Here is a 20,966-nt window from a genome sequence, read left to right as displayed (position 1 = left end):
TGACAAGTGCGACCTGGTGCCACCTTATTAGGGCAAGGAGGGAACCCATTCAGACTGAATAACATCCTACAGCGTGTAATTCAGCTCAAGGGAAACTCACGGATAGGAGATCAGAAAACTGAATAATTTATTGTCATTTCATTCACGTACGGTTTTGTCCCAGTCCCAGGGTTTTGGTTTTTGTTTTATTAGACTCTGATCTAGGATCTTTGGAACAGTCCATGTCAGTACAAAATAAATTATCTGCTTTGAAAAGCTTGGCACCATTGTTTTCCCAGATGCTACCTCCCTTTCCCCTTTTTTTCTGCTCCAAGCCTCAATGCATGTTCAACTTAATGTATTCACTTTTCCTACTAGGCTGCTTATGTTTAAGGGGAGAAATTGGTCACCTGTTAATTGACTAGTCACTAACATCCACGGTGAAAAGCCTGTGTATCACTTAAGAAAACTTTTGTGGCCTTTTTAAAGGGGGATTTTTTAATGTGTTTTCAAACAGTGTGAATACCCGTTCGACACTCAAATGGCTATCCTCATTTCCACTTGTTACTGAGCAATTAGTTTGTATATGGCCTGGCTGGTAATAATGTATGTATATGTGTGGATTGCCATACATATATTGATAACTACATGATTATTTCCTGAATGTAAACATTGCTGGTGATTATCAAGTATTCTCTGAAGGGAATAAAATAAACATTTTAGATACATCTTAGATATCTTGTGATGTGTTATTAAATAGAAGAGCTTTTACATCCTGTTGGACATCTTCCTCGTTCTGCAAATGCTTTGCTAATAAAGAGGAATTAAATTCAAAACTAAACCAAAACAATAAAATCACACTTACCTTAAATCCCGCACATCAGTCTATCTGTCCGGAGGTTTCTTTCATAGGGTCCCGTGTTGTCCTGCTATCAGTCTTCGGCCTGGCGCAGAGGGAGCGCCAGGTGCCGCCATCTTCTTTACTCTTCTTTTATTTTCTTCTTTCTACATCAACCGATCTCGCACTGCACAGGCGCGGGATCGGGTGAGGTAGATGGGGCGTGCTCAGAAGGAGCAGCCAACAGCCTCCCAAGATGCATGACGTAGGTATCCCAGGAGGCTTTGCACTCCCATTCATTCTTGATCACCTCGTCGATCGAAAATTAAAGGGAGAAGCTGCACCCTTTTTTTTTACACTAACAAAAAAAGATTATATACCCTTTTATGTAAAGTAAAAAATCTGAGTTTACTCTTTAAGTGGAAGTAAGGATCAAGTGTGTTTCTTTCGCTGCCAGTCAATCAGATTTTTGCAAAACTGCCATGGGCAGCACAAAGCTTTTTATAAATTTGTGGTGGCCAGTAATAACTTCCCATGTGAAAAGTATTGTCCTGTCTACCAGCATGGTTTGTCACACAGTTTTGCCTGTACAGTTTGTGCATTCGGTTCTTTAACCTTAACTTTCTCCTTTCCTGGGTTACTGCACTTAGAACTAAACTCAGGTAGATGGATAGTTTATTTACCCTTCCAGACTGTTTTACCAAACGTTTTACAGTTTTTAGACACCCTCACAACTCTGGAACCCCTTGTGTGTCTATTTGACTTTGTTAGTATGGCACCAAGGCCTGCAAGCTGACTGGGGTATGACGGGGCAGCACAATAAATATGGCACAAGGTCTCTGCAAGTATGTGCAAATTGTGCTTAGCATGGCATGTATCATTACAAGTGCCTTAGGCATGTCATTCAAGGACAGGCAGATGTCTCCTTCTCATTCCATACATTATAGCCTGCTCTGTTCTGTTATAATAATTGTGTTATATAGTAAAACCATCATTGTAAGCAAATATTTCACTTCTCATTGACAGTATTTATCAAAACCATGCACTCTTATTCAGATATAAAACCACTGCCTGCTTTTATTTGGTCTTTGACACACATTTACAAATTATATTTTTTCTGATTTAGCATAAATCCACAGGGCCCTCATGCAAAATTCTTACCATGCTATTTTCTAGCTTCTTTTAATTCCGTTTTTTCTGGCATAATAAATATTCAAGATGTCAGTTTTTTACAGGGTGATCGTATTTTAATTAGGAAATATATACCCTAAAGACACAGCATGCAAATTTGTTGCCTTTGTATCAGTGATGTGTAATGTGAAGTGGGCCTATTATCCTGCTTAGGCAGTAGTATATATATTTTTTGGAGACATTCTGTGCATGTGTTGTCTTTATTGGATGCAATGTGTGATTGGCGGTGGTGTAATATATTTGGGAATACATTCATTTGCAGGGCGTTGCTCTGGTCTGATTTTTACCACTTCTTCCCTGCATGTAAACCAGTCCCAGCCCTTCTGCACATTGCTTGAACACTGCCTGGTAGTGAATAGATCTTTGTGTGCACAGCTGCATATCAAAGAGCTGAAAGGAAATGGACAGAGGAAAAGCTGTTCAGTAGGCTGAGCTGCTTTTTTTTTCAGTGGTGCAGCAGAGAGGGAGGAGGAGGAAGAGTTGGAGGGGTGTGTAAAGAAATGGGTGGAATGGAGGAGGGGGGAGCTCAGTTATCAGTATCTTGGTGCTTTTTACATGTCATATGTAACCTATTCCTACAGCCTTCCTCCCTTCCTTGTGCTAGTGTGTCTGTGTTATGAATATTTTTGGATCTTTTGCTATAATAGCACTGCAAGCGTGTATTCTATGTATGAGAATTGAAGGGATCTGATGAGTTAGCTGGTTGCCATGGCAAGGGACCTAGTCATGTGACCAGGATGCTGCTCCAGGCTGTTTTGACGTCAGGCTGTAGACAGAGGAGAGAGAGGGAGGAAGAGCAATCCGTGGCGCAGCAGCAGCAGCAGTAGTAGTGAGATCTGTGCCTGCCTGTAGCCCACTGGCCAACACCAAAGGCTGAAAAATCCTTATAAGCGCCATCAACGTTGTCATTTTTTGATTCATTGAATTATTCTTCACTCTTTACTGGGACAGCATCAATGCCGGGTCCTACCCAAACGCTGTCCCCAAATGGAGAAAACAACAACGACATCATTCATGATAATGGGAGCATCATTCCTTTCAGGAAGCACACCGTACGTGGGGAGCGTTCCTACAGGTAATGATGGGGGGCTGGAGTGTATTGTACCAAAAGCAAGCAAGGCCGGGAGGGAATGTTATTGCTGGACACCAATATGTTTCACACCCTTCAGACATACATTCTTTTTTTGCTTTATGTTGTATGTGATGTCTTTGCAGCAGCCAGTGAATAACCCTTCCCCCGGGGTGCTGGTTTAAATCCCCTCACCAGGCGTGTGCTGGACCTTCATGTTACTAGGATGTTATGTCATTGGAAAGCGTTGAGCTGCCTGCTTACTGGAACAAGAAAAAGGTTTTTTTTTAGCAACCTCTAGTAGTAAGCCGCTGTCATTTGCACCTTGCAAATATCATATGCGCTGACAATTATATAACATTGCAGAGAAGCCATTTTTGAGGTCAGTGTGATGCCTTGAATCACCAACACGCCTGCTGCTTAAATGGGTCGTTGTATGCAGAGGCACAGATCTGTTCATACCAATAAACACAGGCTTTATTTCCACTCATAATCTCCGTTTAGTGGGATTATCACAATTGATTTTAATAATCCTGCTGGTATTCAGGTTTTTATTATTCTGATGACATTTGATTGAATCCCACGCTTACTGGCAGCATGGAGCCATTTTTTTTTACCCTTTCGCTTGATATAGTTATTTGAAGACGGAAGGAAATGAAAGCGGAGACAGAGACAGCTTGTTCCTGCTCAATGCTTAGAGAAAAACATGAGAATCCTTTCTGGGCTAAGCTGTAGCCTGCAATGGTAAAGCAGCAGATTGATGGGGCTTTGTAAAGGGCTAGCTTCTCCATTGGTGGGATCACTGATTGTAGAGGTCACAGGGTCATGGCTTTACTTAACCCCTTCTCACAGTGGACCTTGCAATTTATTATAATGGTGGTTGTAAGACAGCCTTACATAAAAATAGCTTTGATTAATCTATCCCAGTATATCAGCCTATGTCAGTCTTTGCCTTTCTATCTCTCGCCTGCATTGAAATAATGCACATGGTATATGTCATGAGATATATATATCTCCTATGCATGGCTTTTTTTCTTTGCTGGCCCTTTGCATTCCTTTTCAAGGAAAATGAATTGCATCATTTGCTCTCAGAGGGGAGATGGCCCTGACAGCAGTCTTGTTTTACTACATATTGTTTGGCTGGTGGTGCGGTTGTCACAGCAAGGTGAGCCTGTTAATGTGGTGTGGAATCTCTAAGGGGTTATAAAAGGCAGGCTTCTTCTAGAACGCCGCAAGCTATGTTTTCATGAAATTTGCATTCTCATTTTCAATGACATGGATGTACAGTAGTAATTAGCTCGTTCACATCATCTATCTTCCGCTGCTATATGTACAAATGAATACCTCTGCTATAATTTGATTAATTTGTATGCACTGATTACTACAGAAACATGGGCTGGGTATTCTAACATGACAAATGTGTAAATGGTAGCTAATGTCTTTTTCCATCCTCTTCTGTCTGCAGCTATCACTCTTCATCTGCGATTAGCTTAAAAAATAGAAAACCCATTATGGAGGTTCACTGGCTTTGTAGACCAGTGCACCAAGAATAGAAAAGGATGTGTGTTGCCAATCGCAACACGTCAAACATAGCTCAGCGTTATCTGAATAGCTTGTGGAAGAAATAAAAATACTAATTTCCACATGGCTGTATATCCACAATATTAATACACTGCTCGAAAACCTGGTATAGTAAAAACATGTTTTTGGGTACCCAAAGGTTTGCCAAGAACATTTCAAGCTGGCATTGGACCTTTTGACTTTTTTGTACATTTTTAAGTTTGTTTTACATTATAAAACCGTTTAAAAAGTATCACTGGCTTCTATAGCACATAGGAGTCTGTAATAAATCTGTATACTGCAGGGACAGTTACCAGCAATGGTTTTATTACAGCAAAGTTACTGGATGTTTATAGAATTCTGAAATCTGAAAACTGACCACATAATAAAACCCCAAGGTACTAAAAAAATGGCTCTGGGGAAAAACACTTTATTTATATTCTGCTTACCCATTTATAACCATATAACTTTCTTTGGCATGCTGTGCCGGGAAGGGAGGGCAAAGGAAGCAAGCAAACACAGAACACATCTTCTATTGATTATAAAGCAAGGTGGTCATAGACTTCAAATTACTCAGCTTGTTTGGTATTAAGGGTAGGGTAGTGTGCATATCAGCAGACCATCTATTTCAAAAATTAGAATAAAAAAGGAAAGAATTATAGTTAGTGATCCTAACACTTTTTAAACCTGTAATGATTACATAGAAGTATAAAGTCAGGGTTTCCATGTGACCTGCATGTTTCATTATGTGGAAGGACAAAACCATTGGTATGCTTACAGCCATCCAGCAGCAGAGGACCACACATGTACTTGTTTTTGTTTTTGAATACAGGAGATGCAAGGACAGTGTGCTAATATGCCTAAGGCTTATTTCTGTGTAAGCAGTAGGATTGCTGACAAGTGAAGGCTAAATTGGAGAGCTTCAGTAGTTCAGCAATGATGCAACTCCTGGGTGTACAGTTATAAACCTTTATATCTAATATGCCCATGTCAGATTCTACAAGAACATTTTCTGCACATTCTGTATGTTCTGGAGTTCATTTTCATATTTTGATCTCTTTGCAACAAGGGTTTATGACACATGGGTTTATTCTGCTTCTGGCTACAAACTTACAATATCTGGTATTTTATGCAGTGGAATTGATTATTATTATTATTATTAATAAACAGGATTTATTTAGCGCCAACATATTACGCAGCGCTGTACATTAAATAGGGATTGGAAATGATAGACTAATACAGACAGTGATAAAGGAGGAGAGGACCCTGCCCCGAAGAGCTTACAATCTGGTAGGATGCCACTGAATCAGTCACTATGTTGAAGCTACCATATCAGCTATAAAATGTTGGGAATCTGGATAGCTTTGTGCAGCAATGGCTTTGTTTCTACCAGGCCTGGTATACATTATTATTACATATAAGCATATTATTAATACCTATATTACACACATTATTATATTATTGTTTTAAAACATTTAAAACTCCCCAAACAATACTGTATATGCATTTTTAACATTTTTACATGAATTTTAACCAATGCTGTTATAATAGAGAAGAGGGAGGAATGCCAATAAGCACCCCAAAAATACTCATAAACACCCACTAAAATAGATGGGTCAATTATGCACAGTTTTTGGGCATTTATTGGTTTTTATGAACCTTTTAAACACTGCAAGCTGGGTTATCTATGCAGCCCAATAACTCTCTGTGTACTGGCACATTACAGTTAAAGTTAAGTTAAGTTAAAGGTATTTATTTATCACACACATTGGCGTTTAAACACAATGGGTCTGATTTATTAAAGCTCTCCAAAGCTGGAAAGCATACACTTTCATCAGTGATTCTGGATGATTCAGCAAACCTAGAAACCTAAAGTCATTTGCTATTTGATAGCAAATGTTTTCAATCCTGAACCAGATCCATTCCAGGTTTTTTGGATCACTTAGGTTCACTGATAAAAGTGTATCCTCTCCAGTCTTGGACAACTTTAATAATCAGGCCCAATGTAGGGGAAAATGATAATGTAAACTAGGCCCAATCTAAATGCTGGTGTAGTGTTCCCTTGCTTAAATTACTTTAAAAGTGTAGTAATGTCCATGAAAACAGTATATATTTGTGATGAAACATCAAGTCAGGTTCCATCTAGTTTCCTACACTGGAAATGCTGTTGTGGTTAATTTTTGCTTTGACATATTCTGTGTTACAATATTTAAGCAAAAAATATCCACAGTATATTGTAGGATCTTGTTTTTTTGGAGCAATTCTTTTGTTGGGTTGTTTTGACCTTTTGTTGAACATGTTTTTCCTCTTGTAATACCAATTGCAAAAGCTTTATGGTCTAGAATCTTTAAACAAATATAAGAATTCAACACAGCACCTACGTAGATGACCTACGCATTCATGGTACTTTGGTGTCCGATCACACAATTTGTCAATGTATAAGCAGTCCTCTGTTACTACAGGTTTTGGATGTCTCTCCTGACATGGGGTTGATGTTTGCACATCACTTTTTAAGGAATTTGTGAAAACTGGCTAAACTGAACAAAAGAAAAATATTTTGTTTTTACTCTACAAAAGTAAAACTTGTCAATTTACAAAAGTAAAGCTTTTCAGAGGGCTATCTTGCTGAGGAAGTTACCTGATGGCCATGCCAAGAAGTGGTTTGTTTACAGTTCATTTAACATGCTGTGCACATTGGTGATTGTATTGCTCTAATGGATGGCCCTAATTGTTCTAATGGACAGATAGACGTACATCATTACTTCTGAGAAGTCATTTATCTCTGCAGTGGTTGTGCTGTACAGAGTAATAAAACTGTTGAGAAGGTTGCCTAGAAAAAACAAACATACCTTAGGCACCATGAAGCCCATCCTGTGCTATACGCTATAGTCCTTCCCTTAGATGCATATAACAATGGGGAACAACTTTGAATACATTTTTTTGTTGACTTCAATTTTTAAGCTTTTTTACACTAAAATAGGTATGCTAATTCTAAAAGTGCAGTTAGTTTTCCTCTATCACGTCAGGTTTTTTCTCTACCGCTTATAATAACGGGATTACTGTAGCATGGAGTTGTATAGGCGATTCATTTACACGCAAGACAGTGTGGTCAGAGGTTGTGCGCTACTCTACGCAGTGAATAAGCAACATTTATTTTTCTACTTACACACGTATTTCCTTTCTTTCAGATCATGTCTGGCTCTGCTGTTTCTCGTCGTAAGTGACTAAACAACCCTGATTCCTTTTGTTATATCTGTGGCCGTTTCACCATTCCCAGTGAAAGGGCGAACATCAGAACATTTGTAGAGCAAGCCTTTTTGGCATATTTCAAAGTTAAACTTGGTGATCAAGATAAGTCTCGGGCCCTTAAAAGGTGTGCAAACAGTGTTATGAGGGTTTACTGATGTAGACAAAGGGAACACGTGATAAGATGCTATTTGGTATACCTATGATTTGGCGGGAGCCAGGAGATCATTTCAGTGACTGTTACTTTTGTATAGTGAAAAGGATATAACAGGATATAACAAAAAAATAATAAATTTAACACAGAGTATCCTAGTCTACCATTGGCTATACGCCCAGTGGCTCATTCAGATGAAATCCCAGTGCCGGTTTTCGTTACACTACCCTCTCTTGAAGAACATGATTATGGTGGTGAACTAGGTGACAACAATGATGAAGAGTTTGAAATTGAAGAGGACTCTGTAAGGAATTTGATCAGCATGAGTTGAGTGATTTAGCACGTGATTTGAGACTATCGAAGAAGGTTTCAGAACTATTAGCTTCAAGACTGCGTGGGAAAATCTTACTTGAAAAAGGAAAAAGGTATCGTACTTTCGAACCAGAGAAATTGCATTTCTGCAGTACTTTAGAACTGACAGTGACTTTGGGTATTGCCATAACATACCTGGTTTAATGGAGGAATTGGGAATTCCAATCTATACCTCAACTGAATGGCGACCATTCATCCATAGCTCAAAGCGGAGCTTAAAGTGTGTCCTCCTTCACAATGGCAATATATTTGGGTCAGTCCCAATTGGCCATTCACTTTCTCTTTGTGAAGAATTTTAGCATTTCCTAGCCTGTCACTTAATAAAAAAATAAAGGCCGGTGTGTTTGATGGTTCACAGATTCGCTCATCAAAGATGCACATTTCATTGGAACCATGTGAGAAGTAAAAAAAAATGCTTGGTTATCATTCAAAGCTATTGTCAAGGACTTTCTTGGAAACATGCGAGCAAATAATTACACAGAAATTGTCCTGCAACTCTTGGAGAGCTACAAAATGCTTGGTTGCAATATGAGCATCAAGGTGCATTTTCTTCATAGCCATCTATCTATCTTCCCGAAAAACATTGGTGAAGTCAGTGATGAGCAAGGTGAACGATTCCACCAAGATTTGCAGGGTAGGGTAGATGGGATGTACATATGATGGCTGACTATTGTTGGAGCATCCGGCGGGTTTGTCCTAACACTGAACACTCCAGGAAAAGCTAGAAGCGTAATTTTTTACCTTAACCGCTTTCCCGAATAATTTTCAAATGTTTTACTGTAAAAAAATGTCATAGAGTAACAAATAAATCCTTTGTATGAACAAAAGAAATTTAAATAAACAGTACCATTAGTCAAATTTGTATCCTACTCTTAGAAAATGTATCTAGAACCTGACTGTTGGTGATGGTCAACAAATGTGCTTTTTGTGTAATAGTTTTCATTAATATTCAGTCTCTGCTGTGAGTAGGCCCTTGTGAATGTAATGTATTCATCTTGGTGACCCTTATTACTGTGGCAAACTATAGCATTTGTTGTATGGTTCAGCTCATATATGAAATTCAGTCAGTATTTTTGCCAGTTCATATCAATTTATATCAACCTTAGCGAAATCAGTGATCTATGAGATGTTTTGTTCCCCTCACACATGCAACAAATGTGAATTTTAGCATGGTAAAAAAGCTAATTTTTACCCTGTGCCAAGAGTAGGTACTGTGGTTCTCTGCACATCTTGCAGCCATAGGGACTGATTTATTAATGCTAGGTGATCCTGCAAACCTGGAATGGACTAAATAAAAGTAATTTTCTGTTTGTTAGCAAATGTTTAAATGTTCAAATTCTGGACCAAATCCATTTCTGGATTGATGGATCACCCAGGTTCTACCATGATAGTCTATCTTCTCCACTTTTGGAGAGCTTTAAGAAATCAGGCCCATTTTGTCTACAAGTATGTCATGTATCGTACTGGCTAGACAACTTAATTTACAAATATCATAGTGAAATGATGCTAGACACACCAAGGATTTTTATGTGCATATTTGCTTCTCCTGTTCTTGGCAGCGAACGAAGATGTTTTGTGGTTCTCTTCTTTTTCTGCCAAGCACCAAAAGCTTAATAAATTTGCTTGGATTATTTTAGTAAATACGCAGTACCTTTGGGTGGGGGAAGCTTTTATTAATTGTGGAACCTCTGCATCTCTTTAACAAGACTTTTCTAGTCGTAGGAAAAAAAAAGTAATAGGAAAGAACAGAGAGAAAAGTGAACTCACGGGGTGGGACAAACAAAATGGTCCTGATTGATGAAAGTTCACCAAGACTGTAAAAGAAGATAGAATTTTTTTTAGGAGAACCTGGATGATCCAACAAATCTGTAATGAATGTAGTCCAGGATTTAAGGACCACTGTAATGGATTTTATGAAATCCATTACAGGTTGGATCATCCTGGTTCTCCCATAAAAGTCTATCTTCTCTAGTCTTGGAGAGCTTTAATAAATCAGAGCCATTAGGTTTGTTAACTACTGACAGACTGAACATCTGTAGCTGATGGGAAGGCAACTATGCAAACTATTTTGGCTCCCCCAACACTTTTATTTTCTCATATGAATAGTTTGTTGTAATTTGAAAAAACTATTTGACCATCTGATGCAAACATCTTCAAGTTGCAGTCCAGAGATGCTATCACAGATCTGTTTCTGTGCCTATCATGGTCAAAGGAAAGGGTGGATACTTTCAGGGTTTATTTCTTTAGAAGTTAAACTTTTTTTTTTTTACACTGCTTTTCCCCATGAATTAGACATGTTGGATGTTGTGGTGACAGTAGACTTGCAATGACACAATTTACTCCCCTTCTCTCTCATGTCTCCATGTCTCTGCCACATGAAAAGGAACATTTCTTTTAAAGGCTCACATAACAGACTATGGTAAGCTGATGAAAACTAAAGAATAGCTTAGCCCCTGCAGTGATGACACCTTATACCTGGATCTGTGGTTTTTCCTTCTCTTTTAAATATCCAGTTACTATACTTTTCTCTACTTGCTGCTCAACGTTCCAGGATTTTACCTAGGCGCTGTTAAAGAAGTTAATGATTTGCAAACAAGAGCCGGAATCTACAGTTTAAACAAGGTGTTGACTCCGTTGAAATCTGCTCAGTTGCTGGAACAAAAAGAGAGATATTTTCAGCTTTTTTTCTCAGTAAGGAATAAGAAACACATGCTTATATAAATTATTTTTATTGCATTCAATTAAATGAGATCAGAAGAAATTTCCTAAAATATCTTTCTATGTAAAAAGACAGAAGCCCAAACTTTTTTGATTGGTTACTTTGTATCTCGCCACATGTGGGATTGGTCTGTCTATCAAAGCAAATCAATCTGCTTGAAACAGAGTAAAACATGTTTACGTAATTCTTTTATTAGCAGAGTGTGCTCGCTGTATAAAACGTATGCAGCCACAAATGTGACCTGTAGAATGGAAATGGTAAACATCTGCTATCCATTTTATGCTGTAACACTCACACACATGCATGCTTGTTCTGTTCTGCTTTGTTAAAAGGGTGGACAGGGACTTCTCATACAAAGTGTCCCTTCCTGCACATAAATGATCCTGTTTCCATGACTGCTAAATCTTTAAAATGTGAATTGATACACAAATAAAACTAGGGGTCCAGAGGGAATTATTACACAGCTACAAATGCACTTCCAATTCTGGCCTACCATATTTCTTTAATGTTAAAGGATGCAGAGGGGAAAATGAGTAAATCGTGCTGTCCTAAGTAAATATTATTTATTCAATCCAGCCAAAAATATGTAGCACTATGTAATTCTGGCTAAAACCAAGTACAAACCACAAAACTTTTTAGGGAAATATTTTTTTCCCCATACTGGCCAAAATGTATTGGTTTTCTGATATTTTTCAAATTAATTATTAAAAGCAAGTAACTAAGATGCTTCAGAAGTCAGCCTTACAGTGTCATAAGTTTTTCTTTACTGAATGAGGATGCAATTCCGGGAATTTCCAGAGGTAATACAATTGTGCTAAATTAGTAGAATTAGTAGAGTGGTCAACAGGGCAACTGACTGACCCTTACCTAATATTCTCTGGAAATCCCAGGAGCCTGGAGATAAAGCAGAACAGGAATGGTAGCAGCAGAACTTTAAGGCAATGAGTTCTTTTATTATTATTATTATTAATAAACAGGATTTATATAGCGCCAACATATTACGCAGCGCTGTACATTAAATAGGGATTGCAAATGACAGACTAAAAACAGGATTTATATAGCGCCAACATATTACGCAGCGCTGTACATTAAATAGGGATTGCAAATGACAGACTAATACAGACAGTGATACAGGAGGAGAATTTTAGCAATCTGACAATAGATTTCATTCATTGTAGTGCCTGTTGACCAGGGCCATAGATGTCCACTTGTAACCCACTCTTCTCTATGCAACCACCTTTTGCACTTCTCTCTGAACCCCCTTCCCCATTAAACTTTTATGATAGCCATACATTATTCAATATTTCCATCAAGTCCACAAGAATTGTTAAAGTGATCAATATTTTGGATAGAATGTTAGTTGAAAATGGGTGGCAAGGTCTTTTATTAAATTCATTTAAATTAAGCCTTATACATTACATATTAATTATAGAACACATGGATAATTCATTGAACACTTGTAGTTAATGACAAAGTATTGTTTTTTACATTGACTGTTATACTAAGCCAAAATACCATTGAAGAAAATCGCATAGTGTATGCCTAAGCATTAGCAACCAAGGCCACTATTCTGTTTAAGACTGGAGACTGAAATCAGTGCGCCATATCTTCCAGAGACGTGTTGATTAGCCACAGACTGGCCAAAAGCCATCAAATTCCTATCTCTGATAATGAAGCTCTAGAAAATGATAGATCTGATAGATGTTGAAGTGTGGCAGCTCATTATTTTCTTTTGTTGGTGATTTAAAGGGGGCAAGCGGGGAATGTAGACCCACATTTTGACATTTCCTCTAAAAGTCAATATTCCATTGAAGGCATTTTCATGAAGGAAAATATTAATGGGTGTACAGGTTGCCTAGGTTTTTTTTTTCTTCATTTAATTGAGGGATTCTAAGGTATCTCAAAACTGCAGAGAAAAATGGGATCCTCTAGGAATGACTGGTTTACTTAGTACAGGTTGACTATCAAAAACCCGGCAACCTCGGGACCGGAGGAGTGCCAGATTTTAGAAAATCCCGAATTTTTTTTATACTTACCTCCACACACAGGCAACCTTCGTCTCACAGTGGACATCTGGCACAGTTCCAGGAAGCAGGCAGCAGGGACGTCTCACCGTGTATTTAGCAAGCAAGTGGACAAACGGTGTACTGCAGTCCCTGTATTGAATATGCGATCTGAAATTCATGCGGGGAAACTGAAGTAAACTGATTATCAATGGCCAGATTTTCGATTGTCAGCCTTTATTATTTTTTAAATTAATTGTTGTTTGCACTTTGTAGTTTAAAAGCTTGGTAACAGCATTGCAATAAGAAGGGAGCTTTTTTCCTATAATAGGGTGAGTGGATTTATTGGTTGAATGTTTTTTCACATCTGGTGTCGATTTATTTTAATATGAATGCACTATATTATTTGGAAATTTAGTTGCTGCCCCTCTCCTGATGTTTGTATTTAGGAGGATTATTGAGAGATGTGTCACATGAATGGGAATTACAATGGCATTCTATTCCATTGTGTTAAAGACATACACCTTCATTGAATATTTGTATCTAATAATATGCACTGTTGAATTGGGAATTAGGCACAGAAGTTTATATTCACTTTTATTCACAATATATTTATATTGTTCAGTTATATAAATTTGAGTAATTTATCCATCTACTCTTTTGTGGGGAAGAAAATTTTTAAAATTCATCAACCTAGAATGGAAGAAATATCAAAAAAGTGTTAATTATTTTAAAAATTGTAGTAACTAGGGGATTTTAGGGCCAAAATGAGGTAATACTTAGGACTCGTTTGGGAAAAGAACCAGAATCAAGGTATTGGATCGGTAGGATAATTGGAACAATATATGAAGATCAAGGTCAACATATAAGTATTAAGCAAACATAACAACAGATAAGAAGTACTTGAAACCAATTTATTTAGTTTTAAAAAAAATTATACATACTGCTTTTTTTTCTTATGGTAAACTATTATCATTTAAGCTACAATATTGAAATGATGACCTTCCTTGCACCTTGTCTCCACCATGCTTTATTTTAACACCTTGTGAGAGAAGAGCTTGTAGGTGGCCATTAGCACTCAGTTTGGATTTAAGTTCATTTATTTACTCTTTGTTGTGTTGTTTTGTTGGAACTTGAAATTATGGTATTAAACAATGTACGGATACAATAATGTTAAAAAATTATGGATACAAAAAGTATACTTTGGCAAATGTATTAAAAATTGATTGGTATTAGAATTGTAGATCTCCCCTTCCTGCGGAAGCGGACCTAATTGCCATGAAACGCGTAGAAGTCTTGGAATACCTCAGTAAGAGAGTTTTCCGCAAGGAGATCCTTATGAGTGCTTTACTTCAAATAAGTTCTTGTTTTTATTCTACTACATATTTTTAACATGTGAATTTTCAAATAAAGTTACAATTTGCTTTTATATCTTAATATGAAATTGACTGTGTATGTTTGACCTTAAAAGTCCCTTAAATTTGGTTTTCCTGAGGGAAACCTGGCTGTTCTTTGTATATATGATATATTGGGATGCGGTCAAGTTTGATTAAGTCCTGAATGGTACAAAACATTATGATGTATAATATAATAATAATATTGTTATGAATCCGAAAATTGTATGGAAAATTACACTGTAAAGTCTATTGGTATTACCTGACAGTCCTTTCTACCATATATACAACATACTTTTCTTTCCTTTTATTCAGAGTTCTCATCAATCATCACCCATCCATCCGTTCTAGCACATAATGTATTCTCCCCCTCTGCAGGCTTCTTTTTTGATCTCCTGCAGTTTCTATCATTGCCTGCCCCTCTGTCATGATCTCATTGTATGGCAGCTGGATTCAGTGTTTGAGTAATATAGTCCATGAGCTTTAAGCTTGAAATATGTGTATGTAATAGGGTAACTGGCACCGTCCCATTCCATCCTAATTCCTCTCATACACAGTGCATGAACATCAAATGAGTGATAGTATTCAGTAGATTGGGCAAATTGAATGCCCATTGGACACCTCACATGCAATCAAATGAACCCATGAAATGTTACAACTCCTTTCTGACATTGCTGGATCCTTTGCCTGCACTGAAGATATTTTACCGGACAATGTCTGAATCAAAAAATGGGCGAAAAGTTTGCAATGACAAATCCTAAAAAAAAATGACAAAATCCAATAAACAAAATGCTTAAAATCTTTGTACCCTGCCAGATTTCATTGGTCAACAATAGACAACGGGTACAACTTTTATTGTTTGCTGTCAGAGTCTCATTGAGGCTTCTCCCTTTTGACTCCAGATGGGGAAGTAAAACAAAAACTTCTACAAGGTGAGGAGTTTAGAAGGAATATACCTGTAAAAATTGTTCAATATATAAACTGGCACAAAAGTCTAGATTTGCATATAAATTCAGCAGTTTATTTTTACTGAATGTAATTGCTAATTATCCATCTTTGTCTATGTATTTTTTATGTATTTATAATACTAATACATACTTATACATTACTTTACATAGTACATAGATCCAAACACATCAATTCCTGTACCCCAAAGGAGCTCAAGGTCTGTTGTATGTTCCACACTCTTACACTCTGGCTAATTCTGGAATCAAGTCTAATTATCCGTTATATTTGTGAGAGGAAATCCCAGCATCTAGAAGAACCCCATGCAAACACTGGGAGAGCATGCATGCAATTCCATGATGCATATGCTGGGCAGGATCCTCTAATTCTGTGTCACTGTCTGTATTCGTCTGTCATTTGCAACCCCTATTTATTGTACAGCGCTGTGTATTTTGTTGGCGCTGGATAAATCCTGTTTATTATTAATATTAATAATAATAATATTATACTCAGTTCCTAATATGAATTCTATATAAAAACCCTTTAGAATAACTTTTCTGTACCTATCCCATTCAGATGTCAATGACAAATTTGAATCTGATACATCGCTGTGAGAATAATTTTAGTAGTGTCATTCGAGTGCATTAGGCATCCTGAGTGTGAGAACGAGGGTGGACTGATACAGCATAGCAATGTGTGGATAAAGTTTTGCTTATAAAATGGAACTATACATACAGTAAACTGCTAGAGAAATATCACAGCATCAAAAGCATCTGTTCATTTAATATTCAGTATTCGATTTTATTTTTGAAAAGTTACATTTCAATCTTCAAAAAAAATATATTGTGTTTGCGTGTGAATAGCAAATTTAGCATCTCTGACGATGGACACCTAACTTTGTGAGTCTTTTTAATCATTTTAAGTTATACTCCCTTTTCTTTACAAAAGCCATGAATAGACAGATTAATGCTTTTATAATAGATCATTCTTGTTGGATATTCAGAATTCAGTAATAGCAGGATTAGTAAGCAATAAAGAGGATTAATCGTATATAGTCGTCATAAGCTCTAGAACATGGCAATGATCTAGCACTGCTTCACTTCTGACTGTTAGCCGACATCTACAGTTTTATTCACCCATAATATACCTATCCTCTTACCTCCAGTATTTTGTCCTGAATTTGACAAGAACAAATAAAAAGTACAGTTTTTTTAAAGTTGCCATGATTACAATGGGCCTTATTTTTTTAAAGTTCTCCAAGGCTGGAGAAAATACACTTTCATCAGTGAGTGGGGAGATCCAGCAAATTTGCTATGGATTTTTTCAAAGTCATATGCTATTTGTTAGCAAATGTTTTCAATCCTGGATCAGATCCTTTCTAGATTTGCTGGATCACCTAGCTTCACTGATGAAAGTGTATCCTCTCCAGCCTTGGAGAGCTTTACTAAATCAGGCCCAGATAGTCTTTATTATCATTTTACAAGGAAATTAGTTTGCAATTAATTTTAAAGTTAGACATAATATGTTACGTGTGTCATGGGACAGTATTAATAAATACACAATAAAGCTAATGTACAAACATCACAACTTAGCTAGAAGTGGTCTTTTCGTGATCATTCCTTGTGACAGTGGAATGAGCATCAATGGAAATGTACACACACCTCTGTTCGGTTCCATGGAAATGACATTGGTCATCCCCAGTCTGTCGTTTAATGATCTGTCACGGTGGAACGTTAAACAACATCAGAGAACTGCTATACACACACTAGATTTTCACCCAAGATGATATCTGCTCTTGCAGAAAAAAAAAATTTAGCTTTACTTCTACTACTGGTAGACTATAAATTTGGAGCCACATGTGCCACACAAATGTCAATGTTTAGTGTGATCAGTTAAAGAAAACTTCTGCCTTCCTTTTAAAACAGTTAAGCAGCACGAGATGTGTAAAGCCATTTTTATGTCCATTGCCTTAATAAAGGTTGAGAGTTGTATAGTCTTCCAATAATCTTTCACTGCTGAATACAATGTTTTTACCCACCTTGGTTTGTGTGATTCTCCTTTGCAGTCAACAGAAAGCCTTTACAATTGGACATCTGAATCTTCCTATTGTGATTGCAATTTAGTTATAGGTGAGTGTTGTCAGAAAAAGATTAAGGGAGTCAGCACTGTTGGCTTGCTTTTAAAGGAATATGCTTCAGAACGGTCCTCTTTCTCTGTTCACTACATAGTAAGTAATTGACCTGAACAAGAAGAGACAAGTTTGTTTCAAATCAATGGATGACAATGTAGTGAAGCAAGAATAAGGGTTCTGTAACAGATACAAGTGAATTGAAGTGCAAAAGCAGATTAGCAGATCAACTGTAGGTCACAAGAGGTCAACAGCAGGTCAAACACACATGCAAATAGTTTTAAAAGGATTCATGTCCCATAAGCTCTAAAGGAATGATAGCCCTGAAGAATACACCTTAATAATCAGATCTGCATTGGCAGCTCCTATATTTATGTCCTAACATGTAACCTTCACTGGTTTAAATTTTGAATGAAATTAGATTTGCACTGACCAACATTAAGATGTGTGAACAGTTAGATAAGTTACATTTTGTGTTAAAATTGGCTATACAACTGGAGCAGTTTATGGTAAATGAAAGAAGGCATTTCCAATAAAACTTCTTCAAAGTTATTTTCTATTACTTGCAATACATTATAGCAGGTAAACAGAAGTTGGACAAGAGCTTAAAACTTTGCTTGTGTCTTTTTTGTAAAGAACAGATTTTTACATTTCACGTTCGGTATTTCTGGAAAACATGAACGCTTAAGTAGTTGCAGAGATAAGATACAGTGGGGGGTATCTGTTGGACATTGATGGACCGTTGGGGGTATATTTCACAAAAGCACAGTCATTTTTGCATGTACTGTTTGCTATTGAATTGTAATTCAATACTTTATTGCAGTTCTTGCTTATCTCTGAGGAGCACTTTCTGATTCTTCATAAAATTTTTGTCATACCAGAAATACTGTAATCAAATTTTGTAACAGATGATCTAAGGGTTCACCCTCTAGCACATTTCATTCTTTTTTTTAACATGCCATACTTTTGTTTAACCCTTACTTCTAATATGGATCTGTTTTGGATCACATATAAATACATTTGAGAAAAAAGGGTCCCTGCTCATTTTAGCCACCAGTCAGCTGTTCTCTTTTTTAGCCTGAAAAACAGATGAAAATATTTAGTTGTAATAGGCAGCCCACCATCTTTTCCTGTTTTTGAGACTTTATCTTTTATCATGCTTGCAAAGCCATCTGGCCTGAACTATTATATTGGCTTTATAATTAAATAGGATGAATTGAATAAATTAAAAAAAACAGTTAAATCTTCCAACAAATTTGCTAATCTCCCCCATTGATATGTGTTTATTAGCAGTACAGATAACACATTGGGCTATATTTATAAAACAGTGTATCTAATATTCCTTACTGGGAGAATCAGTTACTGCTATTGAAACACATGGATTTATTTGAGGAAATGTCTGATTCCCTGCTTTATAAATAGAGCCCATGGGGTTTCATTTATAAAGCAATAAATCTGAAATTCAGGGAAACATTCTCTGGTGGAGAATCAATTACTACCAAATACTCCTGGAAGATTCTCCACCAGGAAATATTTTAGTGAAGATTGTCAGATTCACTGCTTTATAAATAAACCCTATTGTGTGCATTGAAAACCTAAAATGAAATGGGAAAGCTGGACCACTTTAAAGCCATGGCATGTTGAGCAGTAGCTGCAACACACAAACCAAACATTCAAATGTATATTATTTCATTTTGAAGACGGTTTACTATAAATTAGAAGTTCATTTTACAGGTTTTACTTTTTTGAAAAAAATATAATGTTTTCACTCTGGGAACATTTCGTGTTTAATCAAGAATGGTGACCTTTCAGTCTCAATATAGGCATTTCTAGAACTGTCTGAGCTTTCCAGTGTAGTGGATTACAGTAAACATAATGACAGATGCAGATACATACACCAGCAGCATTTATTAATGAATGCATTATCTTTTAAGAATACATGTCAGTTAAATGTTTTATTTTTTATTATCTGCCTAGAGCTTAGTTACAACAGATGGTCCCAGGGACCCCCCTCCCCTGTTTTCAAATAGTTTTCTGTAAAAATGCTAAATCGTTACAACCCATATGAAGGAAGCTGTGAGATGACCTACCTAAAAGAATTAGTAAATCATTTTCAGGGCAAAGCATTATACTTGTTACCTTTGGGTTATACATTTGGAGTGTTGATAAACGACCACTGAGGTTGTCAGGTCTTTTATTTTTATTTTTACATTTCTGTAGTTTTCTTACAGATGTAACATTTGACCCAAAGCTGTTAATGTTATCAGTCTGTATATTTTATGACATTAGATTTATTTAAGGTTATGACACTTGTGTGCTAAGAAAATAGAGTGACCTGGAACATTCTGCTCACCCATTACAATAGAGTAAAAACATCTGGCTACAAGGATTTAATAAAATACAACCTGCACAGAAAATCAATGTCCATGTGTCCAAACAGGGCTTAAAATGGCCTTGTTTTTATCTCTTTAACCATAAGGTGATTGAAGCTGCATTAGTACACTGAATACTGACTTGTTAGTGCAAATAAAAGCATCACAGTGCTCAAAATCTGTTCATCCAAAGGATACAACTACGAGGTGAGCCAGAATGCACGGTTGTGAATATTGTTTGTAATGGTCATTTGCAGTTTAAACCATGGATAACGATAAACTGATCTTTAAAGCAAACTTGCACACAGTACAATATAATATATAATAATGCTGGGATTTTAAACGGGGCGCCATCAGGTGCTATAGCATACCTACTGCCCTTAGGACTGTGGAGATTTGTCAATTATGATGTGCACATTGTCTTGTTGGTGGGAGCCTGACCATTCTTTTATAACCCAGACATGACTTCTCCCTTTAAAATGACTAGATCCCTGTATTGCTAAAACTTTGGCTTCAGCGGTCTTCCTAGTCACTAATCCAGAACCAATATAATATTATTACACAGTATTTACATAGCGCCGACTTATTACACAGCTCTGAACAAAGTCTATATGTCATGTCACTAGCTGTCCCTCAAAGGGGCTCACAGTCTGTCCCTGCCATTGTCATATGCCATTACCACAGTCTAAGCTTAATTTTAGGGAGAAACCAATTAACCTAACTGCATGTTTTTGGAATGTGGAAGTAAACTGGAGGAAACCCACGCAAACACGGGGAGATCCTTCAAACTCTATGCAGATAGTATCTTGGGCAAGATTCAAACCTGGGACCTAGCACTGCAAAGAGTCAGAGTGCTGCCCAATAGCTATTTTTGTTTTATGTTACGTGCACGTTGAAGAGGATAAAAATACTTGCAGTTAGGTTCATGCAAGTGATTTTAATGTGTATGAAACAATTAGGGCTACACTGGAATTATTAACTTCCAAGTACTTATTT

The 20,966-nt window shown here is 36.9% G+C and overlaps 1 protein-coding gene across 2 annotated transcripts in view; it reads left to right on the top strand.

The window, feature by feature from the left end:
- The window catches only part of MAPRE2 (microtubule associated protein RP/EB family member 2), a 115,539-nt gene that overhangs the window by 43,765 nt on the left and 50,808 nt on the right, over positions 1-20,966 (top strand). Inside the window, exon 1 of one of the 2 annotated variants that reach the window (XM_072411249.1) lies at positions 2,751-3,083. The exons of the other annotated variant lie outside the window; for it this stretch is intronic. Coding sequence (XP_072267350.1) covers positions 2,965-3,083 — 119 coding nt within the window. The 5' untranslated portion in view covers positions 2,751-2,964. Of the gene's footprint in view, positions 1-2,750; positions 3,084-20,966 lie in introns of those variants that run through there. 2 annotated transcript variants of the gene reach the window in all.

Source organism: Pyxicephalus adspersus, chromosome 5 (genome assembly GCF_032062135.1).
Source record: "Pyxicephalus adspersus chromosome 5, UCB_Pads_2.0, whole genome shotgun sequence".
Taxonomy (NCBI): domain Eukaryota; kingdom Metazoa; phylum Chordata; class Amphibia; order Anura; family Pyxicephalidae; genus Pyxicephalus; species Pyxicephalus adspersus.
This window is presented reverse-complemented; position numbering and strand designations above follow the sequence as displayed.